Here is a 26,049-nt window from a genome sequence, read left to right on the forward strand (position 1 = left end):
GGGCATAAAGGGGAGGAGCCAGCACACTGAACATTTCTTAGAGTGCCAGGCTCCAATGGACCGATCTATACCCCATGCCACAAATACCATCCCAGTATCCCCTAGGACGTTAGAGAAACATATTACTGCATTACCTTATATAGGACTTTTAACGTATTCAGTTGAACAGCGAAAGAAACAGCAGTAACAGTTTACAGACTCGTATGCATCAGGCACTTATCCAACTACTCATACACAATGGTAGATAGAGACTTAGGGAGTCATTCCGAGTTGTTCGGTCGCTAGCTGCTTTTAGCAGCATTGCTCACGCTAATCCGCCACCCTCTGGGAGTGTATCTTAGCATAGCAGATTTGATAACGAAAGATTAGCAAATCTGCTATTAAATATTTCCCCACAGTTTCTGAGTAGCTCCAGACCTACTCCTACATCGCGATCACCTCAGTCCGTTTAGTTCCTGGTTTGACATCACAAACACGCCCTGCGTTCGCCTAGCCACTCCCTCGTTTCTCCAGCCACTCCTGCGCATACTTGCCTACCTGCCCCTCTCCATGAGGGAAAAAAAATGTTCTGTTCCTGGACTTTCCTGGTAATGTATGATTGCCATCACCTGTGGTGAAACACCTTTCTTATCAATTAACTAGCTCACCACAGGTGATGGCAATCATACATTACCAGGAAAGTCCAGGAACAGAGCATTTTCTCCCTCATGGAGAGGAGCAGGTAGGCAAGTATGCTCCTGCGTTTTCTGCTGGCACGCCTTCGTTTTTTAGCACACTCCCTAAAAAGTCCAGTTTCCACCCAGAAACACCCACTTCCTGTCAATCACACTACGATCATCAGAGCGATTGAAAAGCTTCGTTAAGTCATGAGTATAATAGCATAGTTTTGTGTAAAATAACTTAGCGCAGGCGCGCTACGAACCATGCGCATTTTGCAACTAATCGCTCCATTGTGAAAATCGGCAACGAGCGAACAACTCGGAATGACCCCCTTAGTGCTGTATCACTCAGCTCAGGAGAGTGGGATACAGGGAGACTCACCCCGCTTCCAGGATCGATCAATACGTTAGTGAACGCTGAGTGGATCCAAATGCAAATCGTGTACACTATCGCTCCGTGAACCTACAGTGAACACAGACACCCAAGTGAACACCAACGCACGAGTCACACAGCTGCCTACGCTGCGACTGGGTCAGTTAGATATCTAGCGACTCAGACGGAAGCAGGAAATTAGTTCATGGCGGGAAACTCGGGGAGAGTCTCCTTGTATCCCACTCTCCTGTAGATGTAACACTCTGCCAACGCGTTTCTCCCCTTTAAGGGTCTTTGAAGGGTTCCTTGACAAAGACCCTTCAAAGGGGAGAAACGCGTTGGCAGAGTGTTACATCTACAGGCATATCCTTCATTTGCTTCCCATTCCAATTTTTGGTGCAATAACATCAGGCAGAAATTTGCTGTTAGTGGCCACCAGCATTATTTGTACAGAAAAGCATCCTATTTGGTCTGGGATAATTATGAATGGATTTTGCCCTTTTTAAAATAAAAGAATTTTTATATTATACATATTTTCTGCTCGTCATTGAGGAGACATATGACCTGAAGTATCTAAAGAAACCTTGATGCGAAGGTCCCCACTTGCGGAGAAGTGAGTATGGTACGACATACTTGATAGAATTACCATCACGTGAAAGATACCTTTATGTGTGAATTAACATCTCATATATTGTGAGTGGGGTACGCATTGGATCCCTACCATTTGTTTGTTGGTACTTGAATGGAAAGTTTTGGATATGCTACACCATGATATTGTATTGTTTCCTTTGCATGTCATCATGAGCTATTATTGAAGACAGAGGTCTCTTCTTGGGAGAATATTTCCAGAGGATCATTAGATGGAATTCCATCACCTATTGGACTGTCTTGACCTTTTGGACTTTAAGTATCGAAAAACATTTTCTCTGTTAGATGTGAAATGGCACTGAGCGCTTTTTACCTGTGTTTTTTTTCCATATTTGGTAACACACAGTGACATGATGTGAGGAGGAGAGCAGGAGTATAATAGGGGCTGATGGCTGTACTGACAGAGGAGGGTGTAGGATAAGAGATTGCTGTAGTGACTGAGCAAGAATATGTGACTTCTGTAATAAGGAGATTTATGGTAAGAACTTACCGTTGTTAAATCTCTTTCTGTGAGGTACACTGGATTCCACAGAGTATTACATCGGGGTGTAGAGTTGGATCTTGATCCAAGGCACCAACAGGCTAAAAGCTTTGACTATTCCCAGGATGCATAGGGCCGTCTCCTCCATATCCCCGCCTCCAGGGACTGGAGCTCAGTTTTGTTAATCAGTCCAAACCAGTAGCAGGTAAAAGAGACAACAACAGTTAGTAGCCACAGACATCACATTCTCACGAAAGGAGAAGGTACCAGCGGCTAACGCCATACAAACAAAAAGAAGTTAAGTGTGTCAGGGTGGGAGCCCTGTGGAATCCAGTGTACCTTACAGAAACAGATTTAACAACGGTGAGTTATTTCTATAAATCTCCTTTTCTGCAGTGGGGTACACTGGTATTCCACAGGGAATTCCATTGGGGATGTCCTAAAGCAGTTCCTCATGGGAGGGGACGCACTGTAGTGGGCACAAGAACCCGGCGTCCAAAGGAAGCATCCTGGGAGGCGGAAGTATCGAAGGCATAGAACCTGATGAACGTGTTCACTGAGGACCACGTAGCCATCTTGCACAATTGTTCGAGGTATGCGCCACGGCGGGCCGTATAAGAAGGTCCAATAGTCTGAGTAGAATGGGCCTTGATAGTAGCAGGAGCTGGAAGGCCAGCCTGCACAAAAGTTTATGCAATCACCATTCTAATCCATCTGGCCACGGTCTGCTTATTCGCAGGCCAGCCACGTTTGTGAAAACCAAAAAGGACAAAGAGAATCAGATCTCCGAAGAGAGGAGGTTCTCTTCACATAAACACAGAGAGCCCGTACCACATCCAAGGACGACAGACCAGGAGAGATAAAGGCCGGAACCACAATATCTTGGTTAAGGTGGAAGATGACACCACCTTCGGTAGATAACCAGGGCGAGTTCTAAGAACCGCACGGTCACGGTGAAAAATCAGAAAGGGTGACCAACAAGATAATGGCACCTAAGTCCGAAACCCTTCTAGCAGAGGCAATAGCCAGCAAGAACATGACCTTAAGTGTAAGCCATTTAAGGTCCACAGATTCAAGAGGTTCAAACGGAGACTCTTGTAGGGCATCCAGAACAAGTCCCAAGGAGCCACAGGGGGACATAGGGAGGTTGAATCCGTAAGACACCCTAAGTGAAAGTATGAACGTCAGGCAGAGACGCAATTTTTTTCTGAAACCATTATCGACAAGGCTGAAATATGAACCTTGAGGGAGGCCAGACGAAGGCCTAAGTCCATGCTGTGTTGCAGAAACGCCAAAAGTTTGGCAGTACTGAACTTGTATGCATTATAATTCTTAGCTGCACACCAGGTGAAGTAAGAATTCCAGACTCTATAATAAATCCGAGCTGAAGCTGGTTTATGGGCTTTCAACATTGTTTGAATAACCACCTCAGGACCGAAGCTTCAAGAGCCACGCTGTTAAAGTCAGTTGGGCCAAATCTTGATAGACACAAGAGCCCTGAATGAGGAGTTCTGGGCATTTGCAGAAGAGGACGCTCTATCGAGACACCCTGCAGGTCTGAGAACCAATGCCGTTTGGACCACGCTGGAGCGATTAGAAGTAGTAGTCCTCCATCTTTCTTGCACTTCCTGATTACCCTGGGCAGGAATGACATCGGAGGGAACACATATGGCAGCCGAAAGTTCCATGGAATTGCCAGTGCATCCACAAACGCAGCTTGAGGATCTCTTGTCCTTGGTCCGAAGACCGGAACCTTGTGATTGAGTCGAGACGACATCAGGTCTACATTTGGTAGGCCCCACTTGTCCACTAGGAGCTGAAAAACTTCAGGATTAAGGCTCTACTCTCCGGGGTGTACGTCCTGACGACTGAGGAAGTCTGCTTCCCATTTGAGGACCCCCCGGAATGAACATTGCCGATATGGCTGGCAGATGGCGTTCCGCTCATAGAATAATTTTTGACACTTCCAACATCGCCATGCGACTTTGAGTGCCACCTTAAGGATTTATGTATGCCACTATGGTGGCGTTGTCTGACTGTACTTGAACCTGAGGAAGGCCACCTGAGGTGGCCTGTTCTGTACCAGAGGAAGGGCCAGTTTCAAAGCATTGAACACTGTCTGCAACTCCAGAATATTTATCGGGAGAAGAGATTCCTCCTTGGTCCACTGACCCTGAACAGAGTTGCTCCAACACCATGCCCCAGCCTTACAGACTGGCGTCATTCATCAGAAGGACCCAGTTGGAGATCCAGAAGGGACAAACCCTGCTCAATTGTTGGTTCTGTAGCCACCATGTCAGCGACAGGCGTACCTCCGGAGTCAAAGAGATCATGCGAGACCTGATCCAGTGAGGAAGGCCATCCCACTTGGCAAGGATTAGCTTCTGCAGAGGGCGAGTGTGAAACTGAGCATACTCCACCATGTCAAAAGCCGACAACATGAGGCCTAGTACTTGCATCGTAGTGTATAGACACTCATGGCCGAGAAAGGAAGCATCGTATCCTGTCCTGAAGTTTTAGGACCTTCACCTGGGACAAAAACAACCATTGGTTGTGAATGTCAAACAATGCCTCCAGGTGCACCATGCTCTGAGCAGGGACCAGGGAGGACTTCTTCCAGTTGATGATCCACCCATGGGCTTGCAGGAATTGAACCGTCAGGTCCAGATGGCGGAGGAGAACCTCCGGGGAGTTTGCCAGGATCAACAAGTCATCCAAATATGGGAGGATCCTGATACCCTGACGGTAGAGCAGAGCAGTCATAACCGCCATAACCATGGTGAAGATTCGCGGAGCCGTGGTCAGTCCAGAAGGTAAGGCCTGGACTTGATAATGTAGGTTGCCAATAGCAAACCTCAGGTATTGCTGATGCGAGATGGCAATAGGGATATGTAGGTAAGCATTCTGTATGTCCAGGGATACCATATAGTCCATGGGCTCCAAAACCAGAACGATAGAAGAGTTTCCATACGTAACTTTGAAACCTTAACAAATTTGTTCAAAGACCTGAGGTTGAGATTGGGTCGGGAGGAACCATTCGGTTTCGGAACTAGGAACAGGGTTGAATAGTACCCCCTGCCTCTCTGATCCAGAGGCACCAGCACAATCACTCCTGTGTCCAGAAGAGATTGTACCACCAATTGGAGAGTTTTTGCTTTTACCGGATCCGAAGGGATGTTTGTTAAGCAAAACGGGTGAGGGGGGGCGTTCCTGAAAGAGACAGCGTATCCGTGAGTGACTACTTCCCTTACCCAGGCATCCGAAGTGGTCCGTAACCATACCTAGGCGAACCGTAGAAGTTGGCCTCCCACCCTGGGATCCCCCAAGGGGAGGCCCGTCCCGTCATGCAGCAGGCTTTTCGGATTTGGAAGCAGGCTGATGGGCTGCCCAAGAGCGTTTAGGTTTGGGCTCAGAGGTTTTGGAAGTGCTTGTCTTGTTTGGGTATGCCTGACCTTTGGCCTTTCCTGTAGTTCGAAAGTAACGAAAAGCTGTACTTTTAGCCTTCAGAGCAGAAGGATTAGTACTAGGCAGACATGCAGTTTTAGCAGACGCTAAGTCAGCAACAATCTTATTCAAATCTTACCCAAAAAGGATGCCTCCCTTAAAAGGGATGACCTCCAAGGTCCTTTTAGAGTCCAGATCCACAGACCAGGACCGCAACCACAGAACCCTGCGAGCCAGAATGGACGTAGTAGACGCTTTGGCCGCCAGGACACCGGTATCAAAGGCCGCCTCCTGAATATAATGTGAGACTGTGATAATATAGGAAAGATACTGTCTGGCATTTTCCGAAAAGTTAGAAGGTAGCTCCGCTTCGACTTCTTGAACCCAGGCTTCAATAGCCTTTGCTTCCCAAGGAGCCGCTATAGTGGGCCTATGTACAGCACCTGCGAGAGTGTACACTTCAAATGACCCTATACACGCTTGTCCGTCGGTTCCTTCAGAGAGGTGACAGGCAGAGCAGACGACACCACCAGATGCGCGACCTGTGAGTCCACCGGTGGCGGTATCTCCCAATTTTTACTTATCTCTCCAGCAAGGGGATAACGAGCTAGCATCTTCCTAGACAGAGAGACTTTCTTCCCTGGAAACTCCCAAGATTCCTGACGTATGTCAACTAAATGGTCAGAAAGGGGCAAAATTAATTTAGTGACCATCTGACGTTTGAACTTATCGGGTTACTTAGACGTATCAGGAGGTTCAGATTCATCATCAATCTGAAGAATCAGTCTGATAGCCTCCAAGAGGTCAGGAACATCCTCCTGTGTAATAGATTCCCCATAAGAAGCATCTGCATCAGTGGCTGATGGGTCACTATATACCCTATCTTCACTGGATGAAGTATCTGAAACATGCGTGGATTGTGAGGTAGTAATGGCCCGCTTAGATGACCCTTTGGTCCTAGGAGAGCGAGGGTTAGGTGTTTGTTTAACTAAAGACTGATTTAATTGCTGTAACTGAGTTGACAGAGTATCTGCCCATGGCGGAATAACTGCAGGGACAATATGTGGCTGCAATGGCACAAGAGGTCCCATAGGGGGCTTAAGTCTCGTTACTAGCGTAATCAGTAATTTAGAAAAAGCAGCCCAAGGTGGGTCTTCGTGTGCCCCCGGTGCTGCAGGCTGACTGGGGGGTATAGAACCCCCAATATCTGAACCCTCAGCTGCTATGTTTTCCTCAGAGCGATACGTTGCATCAGCACTGCATGGTGCAGGATCAACCTGTTTAGCCGACAGTATATGAAAGCATAGCCTTAGGGTGTAATAGTACAATATAGCAGACAAAGTACCTGACAAAAAAACCCTGTACAGTGTGACAAAGCAGAGCACACACAGAGGATTTAAGAGGTATATGGTGACTGTAATACACAGAGAAAAATACCAAAGAGTATATCCTGTGAAACACACATATACACACACACACACACACACACATATATATATATATATACATATATATATAGGAATCTGACACACTTAGCCCCCTCAGGGTGCAGAATATAGGGGTAGCAATATGTGTGAGATACACAGAAGGGAAACCACACAGCAGCTATAAGCACACACAGTCACATGTACAATGCAGAAATTATTACAAACAACAATAAAATTGCACTTGACTAGTAATACTACATAAAGCTATGTATGTATACAGATATAACAATGCACAGTAAACACTGGATGTATATCACAGGGTACTTGTACTGTAGACCGCACCTGATTGTGATGGGACCGGAGCGCCTCCGCTGTAACTACCCGGCAACCAGGGCGGAGGAGTATACAGCGCCGCTGGGGGATGTGAGGGAGCCGCAGCATGATATGTCAGGATGACATACATAGCATCTAGTGTCTGTGAAGCAGCCTTTGAAGTCATCTTTCTTCTTAGAAAGCTCTTTTCAGAGCTGCCTAGCGCAGCCCCCCATGTTACCTGCCTGCACTGCAGCACCAACTTACAAACTGAGCTCCAGTGACAGGAGGCGGGGTTATACAGGAGGCGGCGCTGTGCATCCTGGGAACAATCAAAGCTTTTAGCCTGTTGGTGCCTCGGATCAAGTTCCAACTCTACACCCCAATGTAATTCCCTGTGGAATCACAGTGTACCCCGCTGCAGAAAACTGTTTATTACTCTCAATGTGATATTTGTCATGGATAACCTTTTGTTATAAACACCCAACTGAGAACAGGGCTGATGGCAGAGGAGGGTGTAGGATAAGAGATTGCTGTAGTGACTGAGCAATGAGAATATGTGACTTCTGTAATAAGTGTTTATTACTCACCTGTGCTGATATCTTTAGGGATCTCCAACTCCTTACACTGCTGATCACCCCTCACATACGTCTCTTCTTCTCCCTCTATATCTTCTGCCTTCATATCAGTCACATAAGTCTCTTCTTCTCCCTCTATATCTTCTGCCTTTATATCAGTCACATACGTCTCTTCTTCTCCCTCTATATCTTCTGCCTTCATATCAGTCACATACGTCTCTTCTTCTCCCTCTATATCTTCTGCCTTTATATCAGTCACATACGTCTCTTCTTCTCCCTCTATATCTTCTGCCTTTATATCAGTCACATACATCTCTTCTTCTCCCTCCGTCTCTTCTGCCTTTATATCAGTCACATACGTCTCTTCTTCTCCCTCTATATCTTCTGCCTTTATATCAGTCACATACATCTCTTCTTCTCCCTCTATATCTTCTGTCATTATATCAGTCACATACATCTCTTCTTCTCCCTCTATATCTTCTGCCTTTATATCAGTCACATACGTCTCTTCTCCCTCTATATCTTCTGAATTCATATCAGTCACATACGTCTCTTCTTCTCCATCTATGCCTTCTGCCTTTATATCAGTCACATACGTCTCTTTTTCTCCTTCTATATCTTCTGCCTTTAAATCAGTCGCATATATCTCTTCTTCTCCCTCTGTATCTTCTGCCTTTATATCAGTCACATACGTCTCTTCTTCTCCCTCTGTATCTTCTGCCTTTATATCAGTCACATACGTCTCTTCTTCTCCCTCTAGATCTTCTGCCTTTATATCAGTCACATACGTCTCTTCTTCTCCTTCTATATCTTCTGCCTTTATATCAGTCACATACGTCTCTTCTTCTCCCTCTATATCTTTTATTTTAATATTATTTAATTGGGCTTCACCCTATGTAAACAAGACAAATATAATGACACACAGCTCCTCTACACAACATATAGTGACAGTCACTTTGGTTTAAGGGGGAGACCCTAAATCCCACCTACCTGATCCTCCTGTGGGATCCTGTGATTCTCCTCTGTACAGTCCTGGGAATACAGAGGACGGGGACATCTCTCTGGGGTATCTCTGTTACTGGGCCCAACTGTAGGAGACACACAGTGACTGAGTACAGTGTATATATGTGATTATCAGATGATGTGTGTATATAGGGGCCCATATACCTGCTGTCCCCTGTACAATACATGACAGTCTCCTCTTACCCAGTGATGTGAGGGGCCGGTGATTCTCCATCATCACGTCCTTGTACAGACCCCTGTGTTCCTCTATATACTCCCCCTCCTGCATGGAGACATAGACAGTGACATCCTGACACCTTATAGGAACCTGACACACACAGTGATACAGTCATCACCCAGACACATCCCCTGGTGTTACTGTATAATGTCCCATTCCCAGCAGTCACCTCTCCAGTCATCACCCAGACACATCCCCTGGTGTTACTGTATAATGTCCCATTCCCAGCAGTCACCTCTCCAGTCATCACCTAGACACATTCCCCTGGTGTTACTGTATAATGCCCCATTCCCAGCAGTCACCTCTCCAGTCATCTCCGAGACACATACCCTGGTGTTACTGTATAATGTCCCATTCCCAGCAGTCACCTCTCCAGTCATCACCCAGACATATCCCCTGGTGTTACTGTATAATGTCCCATTCCCAGCAGTCACCTCTCCAGTCATCACCCAGACACGTCCCCTGGTGTTACTGTATAATGTCCCATTCCCAGCAGTCACCTATCCAGTCATCACCCAGACACATCCCCTGGTGTTACTGTATAATGTCCCATTCCCAGCAGTCACCTCTCCAGTCATCACCCAGACACATCCCCTGGTGTTACTGTATAATGCCCCATTCCCAGAAGTCACCTCTCCAGTCATCACCCAGACATATCCCCTGGTGTTACTGTATAATGTCCCATTCCCAGCAGTCACCTCTCCAGTCATCACCCAGACACGTCCCCTGGTGTTACTGTATAATGTCCCATTCCCAGCAGTCACCTATCCAGTCATCACCCAGACACATCCCCTGGTGCTACTGTATAATGCCCCATTCCCAGCAGTCATCTCTCGAGTCATCACCCAGACACTTCCCCTGGTGTTACTGTATATTGCCCCATTCCCAGCAGTCACCTCTCCAGTCATCACCCAGACACATCCCCTGGTGCTACTGTATAATGCCCCATCCCCAGCAGTCATCTCTCGAGTCATCACCCAGACACTTCCCCTGGTGTTACTGTATAATGCCCCATTCCCAGCAGTCACCTCTCCAGTCATCACCCAGACACATCCCCTGGTGTTACTGTATAATTCCAATTCCCAGCAGTCACCACTCCAAACATCACCCAGACACATCCCCTGGTGTTACTGTATAATGCCCCATTCCCAGCAGTCACCACTCCAGTCATCACCCAGACACGTCCCCCGGTGTTACTGTATAATGCCCCATTCCCAGCAATCACCTCTCCAGTCATCACTGAGACACATCCCCTGGTGTTACTGTATAATGCCCCATTCCCAGCAGTCACCTCTCCAGTCATCACCCAGACACGTCCCCTGGTGTTACTGTATAATACCCCATTCCCAGAAGTCACCTCTCAAGTCCTCACCCAGACATGTCCCCTGGTATTACTATATAATGCCCCATTCTTAGCAGTCACCTCTCCAGTCATCACCCGGACACTTCCCCTGGTGTTACTGTATAATGCCCCATTCCCAGCAGTCACCTCTCCAGTCATCAGCTGAATGATCCTGTTGGTGAGTTCCAGGATCTTCTGGTCATTGTGTCTCTTATGTATTAGTGAGTGAGGTGGAGGCACTGGGATGGGGCTCTGGGTTCTACTTTGTCCTCCTGACTCACGGGGATGACTGTTGAGTATCTCACACTCATTGGATGTCTTCTTCACTACTGTGTAATCCTGTGTAATGGAGGAGACATCAAATATCAATATATACACTCCCAGACCCCCTCACCTCCTCTGTCATGTCCCTGTATTATTATTATAGATATAAGTGAAGTCAATGTGATGCTCCCAGATCCCCTTACCTCCCCTATCATGTCCCTGTATTATTACTATATATATATAAGTGACTTCACAGTGACGCTTCTAAATCCCCTCACCTCCCCAGTCATGTCCCTGTATTATTACTATAGATATAAGTGATGTCACTGTGACACTCCCAGATCCCCTCACCTCTAGTCATATACGTATTATTAATATAGATATTAGGTCACAGTGACGCTCCTAGATTCACTCACCTCCACAGTCATGTCCCTTTATTATTACTATAGATATAAGTGATGTCACTGTGACACTCCCAGATCTCCTCAACTCCCCAGTCATGTCCCTGTATTATTACTATAGATATAAGTGATGCCACTGTGACACCCCCAGATCCCCTCACCTCCCCAGTCATGTCCCTGTATTATCACTACAGATATAAGGTCACAATGATGCTCAAAGATCCCCTCACCTCCCCAGTTATGTCCCTGTATTATTACTAGAAATATAAGGTCACAGTGATGCTCCCAGATCCTCTCACCTCCTCAGTCATGTCCCTGTATTATTACTATAGATATAAGGTCACTGTGACACTACCAGATCCCCTCCCCAACCCAGTCATGTCCCTGTATTATTACTATAGATATAAGTGATGTAACTGCAACACTCCCAGATACACTCACCTCCCCAGTCATGTCCCTGTATTATTACTATAGATATAATGTCACAGTGATGCTCCCAGATCCTCTCACCTCCCCAGTCATGTCCCTGTATTATTACTATAGATATAAGGTCACTGTGATGCTCCCAGATCCACTCACCTCCCCAGTCAGCAGGTAGATGATCTCCAGGGTGATATTTATTATCCTCTCAGTCCTGTGACTCCTGTCCTTCTCCATCCTCTGTGAATCAGAGAGAATACAGAACGTGTGATGTGTAATAAAGACTCCGTTCCTCACAGCTGGAGTTCCTTGGAATAAATATAATTCATAAAACATATTGCACATATAACATAGTAAATATGGAACAGAGTGGCCATTAAGTCTCCTATTTCCCCACAGTCATAGGGTCCTGGTCAGTGTCTCCGAGGTTCCTGTGACCCAGCCCTATAAGGCTGCACTGCATAGTGGGCCTGAGCTAGATTGTGGGTGGAGTCACAATGAACTGATGTTCGCTACACTGTGAAGGGACAGGGTCTCTTGGAAAGGCGGCAGGAGACAGGCAGGGGAAAGGCGGCAGGAGACAGGCAGGGGAAAGGCGGCAGGAGACAGGCAGGGGAAAGGCGGCAGGAGACAGACAGGGGAAAGGCGGCAGGAGACAGGCAGGGGAAAGGCGGCAGGAGACAGGCAGGGGAAAGGCGGCAGGAGACAGGCAGGGGAAAGGCGGCAGGAGACAGGCAGGGGAAAGGCGGCAGGAGACAGGCAGGGGAAAGGCGGCAGGAGACAGGCAAGGGAAAGGCGGCAGGAGACAGGCAAGGGAAAGGCGGCAGGAGACAGACAGGGGAAAGGCGGCAGGAGAAAAAGGCAGGGGAAAGGAGGCAGTAGACAGACGGGGGGAAAGGCGGCAGGAGACAGACGGGGGAAAGGCGGCAGGAGACAGGCAGGGGAAATGCGGCAGGAGACAGGCAGGGGAAAGGCGGCAGGAGAAAAAGGCTGGGGAAAGGCGGCAGTAGACAGACGGGGGAAAGGCGGCAGGAGACAGACGGGGGAAAGGCGGCAGGAGACAGGCAGGGGAAATGCGGCAGGAGAAAAAGGCAGGGGAAAGGCGGCAGGAGACAGGCAGGGGAAAGGCGGCAGGAGACAGGCAGGGGAAAGGCGGCAGGAGACAGGAAGGGGAAAGGCGGCAGGAGACAGGCAGGGGAAAGGCGGCAGGAGACAGGCAGGGGAAAGGCAGCCGGAGACAGGCAGGGGAAAGGCAGCCGGAGACAGACAGGGGAAAAGCAGCCGGAGACAGACAGGGGAGCAGCCGCATGGAGTAACATGAGATGGTGCTCAGACGGGGTCACCAGCAGCAGCCACGAGCGGGGTACAGTACCAGCTGCCTGCAGGCTATAACCCGGCCCTCCCATACCAGAGGCTACTGCCATGCTACACCTGTAGCCCCCTGCCCCCTACCCACATCCTCTGCAGCCTAGGAAGGATGAGCTGCTGGGAGCCCCCTGAGGCGGATGAGCGAGGAAGCCCCCTGGAGGAGTAAGTGCCGCTCTCTCTGTGCCTGCTTCTAGATGCTGCCCTCCCCTACTTGCTGCATGGGTGCAGATGTTGGCATCGCACAGAGCATGGGGCACAGTAACAGCCCGGCTGCTGGCACGCATACAAAATAATAGATTGCCTATAGAATAGTAAACGCATGGCACAGCTGCTGCAGAAACTCTTGTTACAGTCTCTTCTGATACTGGCATTATATAATACAACCAGGTGTCTCTACAGCAGATGGCCGCCGTTATACGTGTGGCGCCCTCCTAGCGGGAATTTCACATTTTACACCATTATAGTGACGTGACTGCTGGGGGGACGGCAATGAGGGGCTCAGCCTGCAGCAGTCACACTGCCAGTGGTGTAGTAATGCTCTGCAGCTGTCACAATTCCGGTGGTGTAGTAATGCTCTGCAGCTGTCACACTGCCAGTGGTGTAGTAATGCTCTGCAGCTGTCACACTGCTGGTGGTGTAGTAATGCTCTGCAGCTGTCACAATTCCGGTGGTGTAGTAATGCTCTGCAGCTGTCACACTGCCAGTGGTGTAGTAATGCTCTGCAGCTGTCACAATTCCGGTGGTGTAGTAATGCTCTGCAGCTGTCACACTGCCAGTGGTGTAGTAATGATCTGCAGCTGTCACACTGCCGATGGTGTAGTAATGCTCTGCAGCTGTCACACTGCCAGTGGTGTAGTAATGCTCTGCAGCTGTCACACTGCCAGTGGTGTAGTAATGCTCTGCAGCTGTCACACTGCCGGTGGTGTAGTAATGCTCTGCAGCTGTCACAATTCCGGTGGTGTAGTAATGCTCTGCAGCTGTCACACTGCCAGTGGTGTAGTAATGCTCTGCAGCTATCACACTGCCGGTGGTGTAGTAATGCTCTGCAGCTGTCACACTGCCAGTGGTGTAGTAATGCTCTGCAGCTGTCAGAATGCCAGTGGTGTAGTAATGCTCAGCAGCTGTCACACTGCTGGTGGTGTAGTAATGCTCTGCAGCTGTCACAATTCCGGTGGTGTAGTAATGCTCTGCAGCTGTCACACTGCCAGTGGTGTAGTAATGCTCTGCAGCTGTCACAATTCCGGTGGTGTAGTAATGCTCTGCAGCTGTCACACTGCCAGTGGTGTAGTAATGATCTGCAGCTGTCACACTGCCGATGGTGTAGTAATGCTCTGCAGCTGTCACACTGCCAGTGGTGTAGTAATGCTCTGCAGCTGTCACACTGCCAGTGGTGTAGTAATGCTCTGCAGCGGTCACACTGCCAGTGGTGTAGTAATGCTCTGCAGCTGTCACAATTCCGGTGGTGTAGTAATGCTCTGCAGCTGTCACACTGCCAGTGGTGTAGTAATGCTCTGCAGCTATCACACTGCCGGTGGTGTAGTAATGCTCTGCAGCTGTCACACTGCCAGTGGTGTAGTAATGCTCTGCAGCTGTCAGACTGCCAGTGGTGTAGTAATGCTCAGCAGCTGTCACACTGCCTGTGGTGTAGTAATGCTCTGCAGCAGTCACACTGCCAGTGGTGTAGTAATGCTCTGCAGCTGTCACACTGCCAGTGGTGTAGTAATGCTCTGCAGCTGTCACACTGCCAGTGGTGTAGTAATGCTCTGCAGCTGTCACACTGCTAGTGGTGTAGTAATACTCTGCAGCTGTCACAATGCCGGTGGTGTAGTAATGCTCTGCAGCTGTCACACTGCCAGTGGTGTAGTAATGCTCTGCAGCTGTCACACTGCCGGTGGTGTAGTAATGCTCTGCAGCTGTCACACTGCCAGTGGTGTAGTAATGCTCTGCAGCTGTCACACTGCCAGTGGTGTAGTGATGCTCGGCAGCAGTCACACTGCCTGTGGTGTAGTAATGCTCTGCAGCAGTCACACTGCCAGTGGTGTAGTAATGCTCTGCAGCTGTCACACTGCCAGTTGTGTAGTAATGCTCTGCAGCTGTCACACTGTCAGTGGTGTAGTAATGCTCTGCAGCTGACGTGTCACACACTGAGTAATGTCACACTGCCAGTGGTGTAGTAATGCTCTGCAGCTGTCACACTGCCAGTGGTGTAGTAATGCTCTGCAGCTGACACGTCACCCAGTGAGTAATGTCACACTGCCAGTGGTGTAGTAATGCTCTGCAGCTGTCACACTGCCAGTGGTGTAGTAATGCTCTGCAGCTGTCACACTGCCAGTGGTGTAGTGATGCTCGGCAGCTGTCACACTGCCTGTGGTGTAGTAATGCTCTGCAGCAGTCACACTGCCAGTGGTGTAGTAATGATCTGCAGCTGTCACACTGCCGATGGTGTAGTAATGCTCTGCAGCTGTCACACTGCCAGTGGTGTAGTAATGCTCTGCAGCTGTCACACTGCCAGTGGTGTAGTAATGCTCTGCAGCTGTCACACTGCCGGTGGTGTAGTAATGCTCTGCAGCTGTCACAATTCCGGTGGTGTAGTAATGCTCTGCAGCTGTCACACTGCCAGTGGTGTAGTAATGCTCTGCAGCTATCACACTGCCGGTGGTGTAGTAATGCTCTGCAGCTGTCACACTGCCAGTGGTGTAGTAATGCTCTGCAGCTGTCAGAATGCCAGTGGTGTAGTAATGCTCAGCAGCTGTCACACTGCTGGTGGTGTAGTAATGCTCTGCAGCTGTCACAATTCCGGTGGTGTAGTAATGCTCTGCAGCTGTCACACTGCCAGTGGTGTAGTAATGCTCTGCAGCTGTCACAATTCCGGTGGTGTAGTAATGCTCTGCAGCTGTCACACTGCCAGTAGTGTAGTAATGATCTGCAGCTGTCACACTGCCGATGGTGTAGTAATGCTCTGCAGCTGTCACACTGCCAGTGGTGTAGTAATGCTCTGCAGCTGTCACACTGCCAGTGGTGTAGTAATGCTCTGCAGCTGTCACACTGCCGGTGGTGTAGTAATGCTCTGCAGCTGTCACACTGCCAGTGGTGTAGTAATGCTCTGCAGCTGTCACACTGCCAGTGGTGTAGTGATGCTCGGCAGCAGTCACACTGCCTGTGGTGTAGTAATGCTCTGCAGCAGTCACACTGCCAGTGGTGTAGTAATGCTCTGCAGCTGTCACACTGCCAGTTGTGTAGTAATGCTCTGCAGCTGTCACACTGTCAGTGGTGTAGTAATGCTCTGCAGCTGACGTGTCACACACTGAGTAATGTCACACTGCCAGTGGTGTAGTAATGCTCTGCAGCTGTCACACTGCCAGTGGTGTAGTAATGCTCTGCAGCTGACACGTCACCCAGTGAGTAATGTCACACTGCCAGTGGTGTAGTAATGCTCTGCAGCTGTCACACTGCCAGTGGTGTAGTAATGCTCTGCAGCTGTCACACTGCCAGTGGTGTAGTGATGCTCGGCAGCTGTCACACTGCCTGTGGTGTAGTAATGCTCTGCAGCAGTCACACTGCCAGTGGTGTAGTAATGATCTGCAGCTGTCACACTGCCGATGGTGTAGTAATGCTCTGCAGCTGTCACACTGCCAGTGGTGTAGTAATGCTCTGCAGCTGTCACACTGCCAGTGGTGTAGTAATGCTCTGCAGCTGTCACACTGCCGGTGGTGTAGTAATGCTCTGCAGCTGTCACAATTCCGGTGGTGTAGTAATGCTCTGCAGCTGTCACACTGCCAGTGGTGTAGTAATGCTCTGCAGCTATCACACTGCCGGTGGTGTAGTAATGCTCTGCAGCTGTCACACTGCCAGTGGTGTAGTAATGCTCTGCAGCTGTCAGAATGCCAGTGGTGTAGTAATGCTCAGCAGCTGTCACACTGCTGGTGGTGTAGTAATGCTCTGCAGCTGTCACAATTCCGGTGGTGTAGTAATGCTCTGCAGCTGTCACACTGCCAGTGGTGTAGTAATGCTCTGCAGCTGTCACAATTCCGGTGGTGTAGTAATGCTCTGCAGCTGTCACACTGCCAGTAGTGTAGTAATGATCTGCAGCTGTCACACTGCCGATGGTGTAGTAATGCTCTGCAGCTGTCACACTGCCAGTGGTGTAGTAATGCTCTGCAGCTGTCACACTGCCAGTGGTGTAGTAATGCTCTGCAGCTGTCACACTGCCAGTGGTGTAGTAATGCTCTGCAGCTGTCACAATTCCGGTGGTGTAGTAATGCTCTGCAGCTGTCACACTGCCAGTGGTGTAGTAATGCTCTGCAGCTATCACACTGCCGGTGGTGTAGTAATGCTCTGCAGCTATCACACTGCCAGTGGTGTAGTAATGCTCTGCAGCTGTCAGACTGCCAGTGGTGTAGTAATGCTCAGCAGCTGTCACACTGCCTGTGGTGTAGTAATGCTCTGCAGCAGTCACACTGCCAGTGGTGTAGTAATGCTCTGCAGCTGTCACACTGCCAGTGGTGTAGTAATGCTCTGCAGCTGTCACACTGCCAGTGGTGTAGTAATGCTCTGCAGCTGTCACACTGCTAGTGGTGTAGTAATACTCTGCAGCTGTCACAATGCCGGTGGTGTAGTAATGCTCTGCAGCTTTCACACTGCCAGTGGTGTAGTAATGCTCTGCAGCTGTCACACTGCCGGTGGTGTAGTAATGCTCTGCAGCTGTCACACTGCCAGTGGTGTAGTAATGCTCTGCAGCTGTCACACTGCCAGTGGTGTAGTGATGCTCGGCAGCAGTCACACTGCCTGTGGTGTAGTAATGCTCTGCAGCAGTCACACTGCCAGTGGTGTAGTAATGCTCTGCAGCTGTCACACTGCCAGTTGTGTAGTAATGCTCTGCAGCTGTCACACTGTCAGTGGTGTAGTAATGCTCTGCAGCTGACGTGTCACACACTGAGTAATGTCACACTGCCAGTGGTGTAGTAATGCTCTGCAGCTGTCACACTGCCAGTGGTGTAGTAATGCTCTGCAGCTGACACGTCACCCAGTGAGTAATGTCACACTGCCAGTGGTGTAGTAATGCTCTGCAGCTGTCACACTGCCAGTGGTGTAGTAATGCTCTGCAGCTGTCACACTGCCAGTGGTGTAGTGATGCTCGGCAGCTGTCACACTGCCTGTGGTGTAGTAATGCTCTGCAGCAGTCACACTGCCAGTGGTGTAGTAATGCTCTGCAGCTGTCACACTGCCAGTGGTGTAGTAATGCTCTGCAGCTGTCACACTGTCAGTGGTGTAGTAATGCTCTGCAGCTGTCACACTGCCAGTGGTGGATTAATGCTCTGCAGCTGTCACACTGCCAGTGGTGTAGTAATGCTCTGCAGCTGACGTGTCACACACTGAGTAATGTCACACTGCCAGTGGTGTAGTAATGCTCTGCAGCTGTCACACTGCCAGTGGTGTAGTAATGCTCTGCAGCTGTCACACTGCCAGTGGTGTAGTAATGCTCTGCAGCTGACGTGTCACACACTGAGTAATGTCACACTGCCAGTGGTGTAGTAATGCTCTGCAGCTGTCACACTGCCAGTGGTGTAGTAATGCTCTGCAGCTGACACGTCACCCAGTGAGTAATGTCACACTGCCAGTGGTGTAGTAATGCTCTGCAGCTGTCACACTGCCAGTGGTGTAGTAATGCTCTGCAGCTGTCACAATGCCGGTGGTGTAGTAATGCTCTGCAGCTGTCACACTGCCAGTGGTGTAGTAATGCTCTGCAGCTGTCACACTGCCGGTGGTGTAGTAATGCTCTGCAGCTGTCACACTGCCAGTGGTGTAGTAATGCTCTGCAGCTGACGTGTCACACACTGAGTAATGTCACACTGCCAGTGGTGTAGTAATGCTCTGCAGCTGTCACACTGCCAGTGGTGTAGTAATGCTCTGCAGCTGTCACACTGCCAGTGGTGTAGTAATGCTCTGCAGCTGACGTGTCACACACTGAGTAATGTCACACTGCCAGTGGTGTAGTAATGCTCTGCAGCTGACACGTCACCCAGTGAGTAATGTCACACTGCCAGTGGTGTAGTAATGCTCTGCAGCTGTCACACTGCCGGTGGTGTAGTAATGCTCTGCAGCTGTCACACTGCCAGTGGTGTAGTAATGCTCTGCAGCTGTCACACTGCCGGTGGTGTAGTAATGCTCTGCAGCTGTCACACTGCCAGTGGTGTAGTAATGCTCTGCAGCTGTCACACTGCCAGTGGTGTAGTAATGCTCTGCAGCTGTCACACTGCCAGTGGTGTAGTAATGCTCTGCAGCTTTCACACTGCCTGTGGTGTAGTAATGCTCTGCAGCAGTCACACTGCCAGTGGTGTAGTAATGCTCTGCAGCTGTCACACTGCCAGTGGTGTAGTAATGCTCTGCAGCTGTCACACTGCCAGTGGTGTAGTAATGCTCTGCAGCTGTCACACTGCCAGTGGTGTAGTAATACTCTGCAGCTGTCACAATGCCGGTGGTGTAGTAATGCTCTGCAGCTGTCACACTGCCAGTGGTGTAGTAATGCTCTGCAGCTGTCACAATACCGGTGGTGTAGTAATGCTCTGCAGCTGTCACACTGCCAGTGGTGTAGTAATGCTCTGCAGCTGTCACACTGCCAGTGGTGCAGTAATGCTCGGCAGCTGTCACACTGCCAGTGGTGTAGTAATGCTCTGCAGCTGTCACACTGCCAGTGGTGTAGTAATGCTCTGCAGCTGTCACACTGCCAGTGTAGTAATGCTCGGCAGCTGTCACACTGCCTGTGGTGTAGTAATGCTCTGCAGCTGTCACACTGCCAGTGGTGTAGTAATGCTCTGCAGCTGTCACACTGCCAGTGGTGTAGTAATGCTCTGCAGCTGTCACACTGCCAGTGGTGTAGTAATGTTCTGCAGCTGTCACACTGCCAGTGGTGTAGTAATGCTCTGCAGCTGACGTGTCACACTGCCAGTGGTGTAGTAATGCTCTGCAGCTGTCACACTGCCAGTGTAGTAATGCTCGGCAGCTGTCACACTGCCTGTGGTGTAGTAATGCTCTGCAGCAGTCACACTGCCAGTGGTGTAGTAATGCTCTGCAGCTGTCACACTGCCAGTGGTGTAGTAATGTTCTGCAGCTGTCACACTGCCAGTGGTGTAGTAATGCTCTGCAGCTGACGTGTCACACACTGAGTAATGTCACACTGCCAGTGGTGTAGTAATGCTCTGAAGCTGACACGTCACCCAGTGAGTAATGTCACACTGCCAGTGGTGTAGTAATGCTCTGCAGCTGTCACACTGCCAGTGGTGTAGTAATGTTCTGCAGCTGTCACACTGCCAGTGGTGTAGTAATGCTCTGCAGCTGACATAATAATAATAATAAAAATAATAATAATAATAACAACAGGACACCACAGGCTGCTCCTCCTGTATAATAATAACATGAAACCACAGGCTGCTCCCCCTGTATAATAATAATAATATCAGGACACCACAGGCTGCTCCTCCTGTAAAATAATAATAATAATAACAACAGGACACCACAGGCTGCTCCCCCTGTATTATTATTATAACAACGACAACAGGACACCACAGGCTGCTCTCCCTGTATAGTAATAATAACAGGACCCCATATGCTGCTTCTCCTGTATAATAATAATAACAGGACCCCACAGGCTGCTCCTCCTGTATAATAATAATAACAGGACCCCACAGGCTGCTCCTCTTGTATAATAATAATGACTGGATTCCACAGGCTGTTCCTCCTGTATAATAATAATAACAACAGGTCACCACAGGCTGCTTCTCCTGTATAATAATAATAATAACAACAGGTCACCACAGGCTGCTTCTCCTGTATAATAATAATAATAACAACAACAACAACAACATGACACCACAGGCTGCTCCCCCTGTATAGTAATAATAACAGGACACCACAGGCTGCTTCTCCTGTATAATAATAATAACAACAACAACAGGTCACCACAGGCTGCTTCTCCTGTATAATAATAATAATAACAGGTCACCACAGGCTGCTTCTCCTGTATAATAATAACAACAACAACAACAACATGACACCACAGGCTGCTCCCCCTGTATAGTAATAATAACAGGACACCACAGGCTGCTTCTCCTGTATAATAATAATAACAACAACAGGACACCACAGGCTGCTTCTCCTGTATAATAATAATAATAACAGGTCACCACAGGCTGCTTCTCCTGTATAATAATAATAATAATAATAACAACAACAACATGACACCACAGGCTGCTCCCCCTGTATAGTAATAATAACAGGACACCACAGGCTGCCCCCCCTGTATAGTAATAATAACAGGACACCACAGGCTGCCCCCCCTGTATAGTAATAATAACAGGACACCACAGGCTGCTCCCCCTGTATAGTAAGACGCCATTACCTGATCTCTACGGATACTGAGGCTTCCTTTGTGTGAAATGGAATGCAGTGACCGGAAGTAAGGTGGAACACACAGACCGGAAGCAAGTTATGATTGGCACAGGCTGCTTCCCGGTCACTGGCCCCTCCCCTCCTACACCATTCCACTGTAATGACTATTACCATGCATGTCCTCAGTGCAGGAGGCTGGCAGCCATTTTCTTGTAGACCAGTCCTGCAGCAGCAATAGGTTCCCTGGCCGTGTAGTGACGTCAGGAGCGGCGGCCATTTTCCCCTGGTCTGAGCTCCACCTTCCTTCTATCATTCCCACAAGGCAGCAGGAGCAGAGAGCAGCCATTGCTGTGTCTGGCAGCAGGTAATGATATTATTATTATTATTCTATAGGCTGAGCAGCTCTGGTGTCAGGTTCTGTACTACAGGGGGAGCAGCCTCTGGTGCCTTGTTATAGTGCAGCTGGAGCAGCCTCTGGTGCTGCATTATCCCTGTACAGGTGGCTGACACTCTAGTGTCCTATTACCGTAATACAGGTGGCGCAGACCCCGCCGTTACCGTAATACAGGTGGCACAGACCCCGCCGTTATCGTAATACAGGTGGTGCAGACCCCGCTGTTACCGTAATACAGAGGGCGCAGACCCCGTCATTACAGTAATACATGTGGCGCAGACCCCGCCGTTACCGTAATACAGGTGACGCAGACCCCGCTGTTACCGTAATACAGGTGGCGCAGACCCCGTCATTACAGTAATACATGTGGCGCAGACCCCGCCGTTACCGTAATACAGGTGTAGCAGACCCCGCCGTTACCGTAATACAGGTGTAGCAGACCCCGCCGTTACCGTAATACAGGTGGTGCAGACCCCGCCGTTACCGTAATACAGGTGGCGCAGACCCCGCCGTTACCGTAATACAGGTGGCGCAAGACTCTGCCATTACCGTAATATAAGAGGCGCAGACCCTGCCATTACCGTTATACAGGTGGCGCAGACCCCGCTGTTACCATAATACAGCTGGCGCAGACCATGCCATTACCGTAATACAGGTGGCGCAAACCCAGCCCTTACCGTAATACAGGTGGCGCAGACTGCGCTGTTACGGTGATACAGGTGGCGCAGACTGCGCTGTTACGGTGATACAGGTGGCGCAGACCGTGCCGTTACAGTAATACAGGTGGCGCACACCCCGTCGTTACTGTAATACAGGTAGTACAGACCCCCTGTTACAGTAATACAGGTGGCGCAGAGCACACTTTTACCGTAATATAGGTGGCGCAGACCCCGCCGTTACCGTAATACAGGGGACGCAGACCCCATCGTTACCGTAATACAGGGGGCGCAGATCCCGCCGTTACCGTAATACAGGGGGCGCAGACCGTGCCGTTACCATAATACAGGTGGTGCAGACCCCGCCCTTACCGTAATACAGGTGGCGCAGACCCCACCATTACCGTAATACTGGTGGTAGATACTCCGCCTTTACCATAATACTGGTGTCGCAGACCGTGCTATTACCGTAATACAGGTGGCGCAGACCCTGTCCTTACCGTAATACAGGTGGTGCAGACCACGCCGTTACCGTAATACAGGTGGCGCAAACTCCATCGTTACCGTAATACAGGTGACGCAGAGCCCGCCATTACCGTAATACAGGTGGCGCAGACCCCGCCGTTACCGTAATACAGGGAGCGCAGACCCCGCCGTTACCGTGATACAGGTGGCGCAGACCCCGCCCTTATCGTGATACAGGTGGCGCATACCCCGCCGTTACTGTAATACAGGGGGCACAGACCCTGCCGTTACCGTAATACAAGGTGGCGCAGACCCCGCCGTTACCGTAATACAGGTGGCGCAGACCCCAACGTTACCGTAATACAGGTGGCGCAAACCCTGCCGCTACCATAATACAGGGGATGCAGACCCCGCCATTACCGTAATACAGGTGACGCAGGCCCCATCGTTACCTTAATACAGGGGGCGCAGACCTTGCCATTACCGTAATACAGGTGGAGCAGACCCCGCCATTACTGTAATACAGGTGGCGCAGACCCCGCCGTTACTGTAATACAGGTGGCGTAGCCCCCGCCGATACTGTAGTAGAGGTGGTGCAGGCCTCTCCATTATTGTGATATAGGTGGCGCAGACCTCGCCATTACCGTAATACATGTGGCGCAGATCCCACTGTTACCGTAATTCCATACATGGGACATTACAGGTGTTGTGTCCTGTGGCATTGTACTGTACAGGGGGAGCGGCCTGTGTTGTCATAGTATACAGGAGGAGTATACAGAGGCAGCAGCCCGTATTGTCATAATATACAGGGGTAGCAGCCTGTGTTTTCATAGTATACAGGGGTAGCATCCTGTGCTGTCATAGTATACAGGGGGTGTGTTGTCATAATATACAGGGGTAACACCTTGTTTTGTCATAGTATACAGGAGGAGCAGCCTGTGTTGCAATAATATACAAGGGTAGCATCCTGTGTTGTCATAATAGACAGGAGGAACAGCCTGTGGCATCCTACTCTTCAGGGGGAGCAGCCTGTGGTGTCCTGTTGTTATTATTATTATTCTGGATGATCAGCCTGTGGTGTCCTGTTACTATTATACAGGAGGAGCAGCCTGTGGTGTCCTATTATTATACAGTGGGAGTAGCCTGTGGTGTACAGTTGTTATTATTATTATTATTATTATTATTATTATTATTATTATACAGGGGGGAACAGCCTGTGGTGTCCTGTTGTTGTTGTTGTTGTTATTATTATTATTATTATACAATAGGAGCAGCCTGTGGTGTCCTGTTATTATACAGGAGGATCAGCCTGTGGTGTGCAGTTGTTGTTGTTGTTATTATTATTATTATTATTATTATTATTATACATGGGAGCAGCCTGTGGTGTCCTGTTGTTATTATTATTATTATTATTATTATTATTATTATTATTATTATACAGGAGGGACAGCTTTTGTTGTCCTATTATTAATATTATAAAGAAGGAGCAGCCTGTAGTGTCCTGTTATTATTATTATACAGGGGGAGCAGCCTGTGGTGTACTGTTGTCATTATTATACACAGGGAGCAGCCTGTAGTGTTCAGTTGTTGTTGTTATTATTATTATTATTATAATAATACAGGGGAAGCAGCCTGTGGTGTCATGTTGTTGTTGTTATTATTATTATTATTATACAGGGGGAGCAGCCTGTGGTGTACTGTTATTATTATTATACAGGGGGAGCAGCCTATAGTGTCCTGTTATTATTATTATCCAGGGGGAGCAGCCTGTGGTGTCCACTTATTATTATTATACAGGGGCAGCAGCCTGTGGTGTTCTGTCATTAATATTATACAGGGGAAGCAGGCTGTGGTGTCCTGTTGTTATTATTATTATAATACAGGGGGAGCAGCCTGTTTTGTCCCATTATTATTATTTTTTTGCAGGGGGAGCAGCCTGTGGTGTCATTTTATTATTACTATAAAGGAAGAGCAGAATGGGGTGTCCTGTTGTTATTAGTATAATACTGGGGGAGCAGGTTTCTGTGTATGGTTATTATTATACAGGTAATGTTAGGTGCATGTACGCTTCTATAAGGAGTTGTGTGATACTCCTAAGAATAAAAAAACTCAAGAAAGGGGAATAATAGAAGTTATTCTTTTCATATTCAAGTTCATATAGTGTTTTTATATATATATATATATATATATATATATATATATATATATATATATAAAAAGCTTTTTTTTAAAGATAGTGTTACTATCTATTTTTTTTAAATAAAAAATAAGAATTTACTCACCGGTAATTCTATTTCTCGTAGTCCGTAGTGGATGCTGGGGACTCCGTCAGGACCATGGGGATTAGCGGCTCCGCAGGAGACAGGGCACAAAATTAAAAGTTTGACCACTAGGTGGTGTGCACTGGCTCCTCCCCCTATGACCCTCCTCCAAGCCTCAGTTAGGATACTGTGCCCGGACGAGCGTACACAATAAGGAAGGATTTTGAATCCCGGGTAAGACTCATACCAGCCACACCAATCACACCATATAACCTGTGATCTGAACCCAGTTAACAGTATGATAACAGAGGAGCCTCTAAAAAGATGGCTTCCAACAACAATAACCCGATTTTTGTAACAATAACTATGTACAAGTATTGCAGACAATCCGCACTTGGGATGGGCGCCCAGCATCCACTACGGACTACGAGAAATAGAATTACCGGTGAGTAAATTCTTATTTTCTCTGACGTCCTAAGTGGATGCTGGGGACTCCGTCAGGACCATGGGGATTATACCAAAGCTCCCAAACGGGCGGGAGAGTGCGGATGACTCTGCAGCACCGAATGAGAGAACTCCAGGTCCTCTTTAGCCAGGGTATCAAATTTGTAGAATTTTACAAACGTGTTCTCCCCTGACCACGTAGCTGCTCGGCAGAGTTGTAATGCCGAGACCCCTCGGGCAGCCGCCCAAGATGAGCCCACCTTCCTTGTGGAGTGGGCAGTGACAGATTTAGGCTGTGGCAGGCCTGCCACAGAATGTGCAAGTTGAATTGTACTACAAAGCCAATGAGCAATCGTCTGCTTAGATGCAGGAACACCCAGCTTGTTGGGTGCATACAGTATAAACAGCGAGTCAGACTTTCTGACTCCAGCCGTCCTTGAAATATATATTTTTAATGCTCTGACAACGTCCAGCAACTTGGAGTCCT

General features: G+C 48.8%; 1 protein-coding gene across 2 annotated transcripts in view; it reads right to left on the reverse strand.

Annotated features, from left to right (window-relative positions):
- LOC134983445 (zinc finger protein 23-like) overlaps positions 1 to 21,415 on the reverse strand; it is a 58,550-nt gene extending 37,135 nt beyond the window's left edge. For both annotated transcript variants that reach the window (XM_063949121.1, XM_063949120.1), the window contains exons 1-6: positions 21,353 to 21,415; positions 11,749 to 11,829; positions 10,652 to 10,843; positions 9,129 to 9,207; positions 8,913 to 9,010; positions 7,935 to 8,814 (exon numbers count right to left, since the gene is read on the reverse strand). In XM_063949121.1, coding sequence (XP_063805191.1) covers positions 7,935 to 8,814; positions 8,913 to 9,010; positions 9,129 to 9,207; positions 10,652 to 10,843; positions 11,749 to 11,826 — 1,327 coding nt within the window. In that variant the 5' untranslated portion in view covers positions 11,827 to 11,829; positions 21,353 to 21,415. The remainder of the gene's footprint in view (positions 1 to 7,934; positions 8,815 to 8,912; positions 9,011 to 9,128; positions 9,208 to 10,651; positions 10,844 to 11,748; positions 11,830 to 21,352) is intronic.
- Positions 21,416 to 26,049: the final 4,634 nt, after the last annotated feature.

The sequence above is a fragment of the Pseudophryne corroboree genome (assembly GCF_028390025.1).
Source record: "Pseudophryne corroboree isolate aPseCor3 chromosome 3 unlocalized genomic scaffold, aPseCor3.hap2 SUPER_3_unloc_15, whole genome shotgun sequence".
Lineage (NCBI taxonomy): Eukaryota > Metazoa > Chordata > Amphibia > Anura > Myobatrachidae > Pseudophryne > Pseudophryne corroboree.